At 64.7% G+C, this 1,682-nt stretch overlaps 1 protein-coding gene across 1 annotated transcript in view; it reads right to left on the bottom strand.

Annotated features, from left to right (window-relative positions):
• PIPOX (pipecolic acid and sarcosine oxidase) overlaps positions 1-1,682 on the bottom strand; it is a 2,653-nt gene continuing 971 nt past the window's right edge. The window contains exons 4-9 of the mRNA XM_014308843.1: positions 1,141-1,342; positions 851-1,033; positions 633-785; positions 408-566; positions 226-301; positions 1-131 (exon numbers count right to left, since the gene is read on the bottom strand). Of these exons, the coding sequence (XP_014164318.1) occupies positions 1-131; positions 226-301; positions 408-566; positions 633-785; positions 851-1,033; positions 1,141-1,342 (904 nt within the window). The remainder of the gene's footprint in view (positions 132-225; positions 302-407; positions 567-632; positions 786-850; positions 1,034-1,140; positions 1,343-1,682) is intronic.

Here is a 1,682-nt window from a genome sequence, read left to right as displayed (position 1 = left end):
CTACTGTGCAGCCCCGAGCACACCGGGGAAACGAGTGATGGCAAAATGGGCCATGTTGTAGGATGGCTCCTCACCCAGGCTCAGCTCACACAGCAACTTCCCCACCACTGGTGCCAACTTGAACCCATGGCCTGTGGGAAGGAGAGGGGAGGTGGGGACACAACCATCCCCACAACCCTGGACAGCTGTGGGGTGCTGGGCTGGGGGGTGGCTGCCCTCGCCTACCTGAGAAGCCGGCACCAATGACGATGTTGCTGAACTTGGGGTGCCGGTCCAGGATGAAGTCTTCATCTGGAGTGTTCTGGGGAGCCAGGGTGTGAAGGTGAGGACAGGCTGGGGTCCACCTTGGGGTGGGGGAAGGCTGGGGACCCCGAATGCCTGGATCTGTGCCCTGGGGAGGGTCTCACCGTGTAGAGGCAGGTCTCCATCACCGCTGGCTGGGTCTCCAGCCCGGGCAGGTAGCTGCTGATGAAGCTGCTGAGAATGGCGATGTCAGGGCGGGGGGCACTCGAGGGGGCCTGATCCCTCTTCTCTGGGTCAGTGGGGCTGCCATGGTGGTGGCACACCTGGAGCACAACTGGTCAGGGTGGGCTGGCTAGGGAATCCCCCACCTTCAGCTGTGCCCCGCTCACCTTCATCAGCCCTGGGTACTCAATGGAGGGCAGCCCGTAGATGCCGTGCGGGGCTTGGCTCAGCCCCAGGGTCAAGAAGCAGGGGCTGACACTGCCCAGGCCAGCACTCCCAGGCTGCTTCTCCCTCCAGTAGCAGACATCGATGCGCAGGGGCTGGAACCATCACTCCATTAGCTCTGGCCCTGCCTCTGCCACCCGCCCCTGCCACCAACCTTTACCTGCAGTGGCAGGCGGAGACCCAGCTGTTCCACGAAGGCACCAGCCCAGGCCCCAGCCGTGATGATGAGCCGGGGGGTTTTGTACACCCCAGCAGTGGTGGTGACAGTGACCGTGGCCCCAGGTTGGATGCTCAGCACCTTCTCCCCGTCCCGCAGGGTGCCCCCGTGTCGGCGAAAAACCTCCTGGGTGGGGAGGGTGACAGGAGGTGGCTGCGAGCCAGGGGACGCCCATCCCATCCCAAAGCATCCCATGTGATCCCAAAGCGTTCCATCCCCTCTGCAGCACCCACCTGCACTGCCCGCAGTGCCCGGTCAGCGAAGAGCACCCCGGCGGTGCTGTCCAGCACGGCCACCTGCCCAGCTTGCAGCCGGAAGCCAGGGAAGCGCCGGGACAGCGCCGCGGCGTCGAGGACCTCGTCAACACCCAGGCTCCTCCTGCAGGCCTCCAGCTCCGGCTCTCGCGGCGGCCCCAGCACCACCAGTCCCGTCTGCCTGCATCCCACCAGTCACATCAGCTCGCCCTGCTCGCCCTCTCTGCAGGGACCCCCAGCTTGCTTTGCCCCTGGGGGAAACTGAGGCACAGTGACAGCAGTGATGCTTGGGATGTGCTGCACCCTGGTGCTGGGGCACAACGCAGTGGGATGCAGGGGACAAGGGCAGAGTGAGGTGCATGGGGACCCTGCCCCCTAATATAGCAAGGGCCACCCACCCTGACCCCGGCACCGGAGGATCATTTAGATGCTCATTTCCTTAATGACATTTCTTTCGTGGAAAGCCGCCTGCCAAGGAAGCCGCATCCCACCCAAAGGCCACCGCCCCCACTGCCCGGCGG

The sequence above is a fragment of the Geospiza fortis genome, unplaced genomic scaffold (assembly GCF_000277835.1).
Source record: "Geospiza fortis unplaced genomic scaffold, GeoFor_1.0 scaffold425, whole genome shotgun sequence".
Lineage (NCBI taxonomy): Eukaryota > Metazoa > Chordata > Aves > Passeriformes > Thraupidae > Geospiza > Geospiza fortis.
The sequence above is the reverse complement of the archived record's forward strand: the minus strand, read 5'-3'. Positions and strand labels throughout refer to the sequence as shown.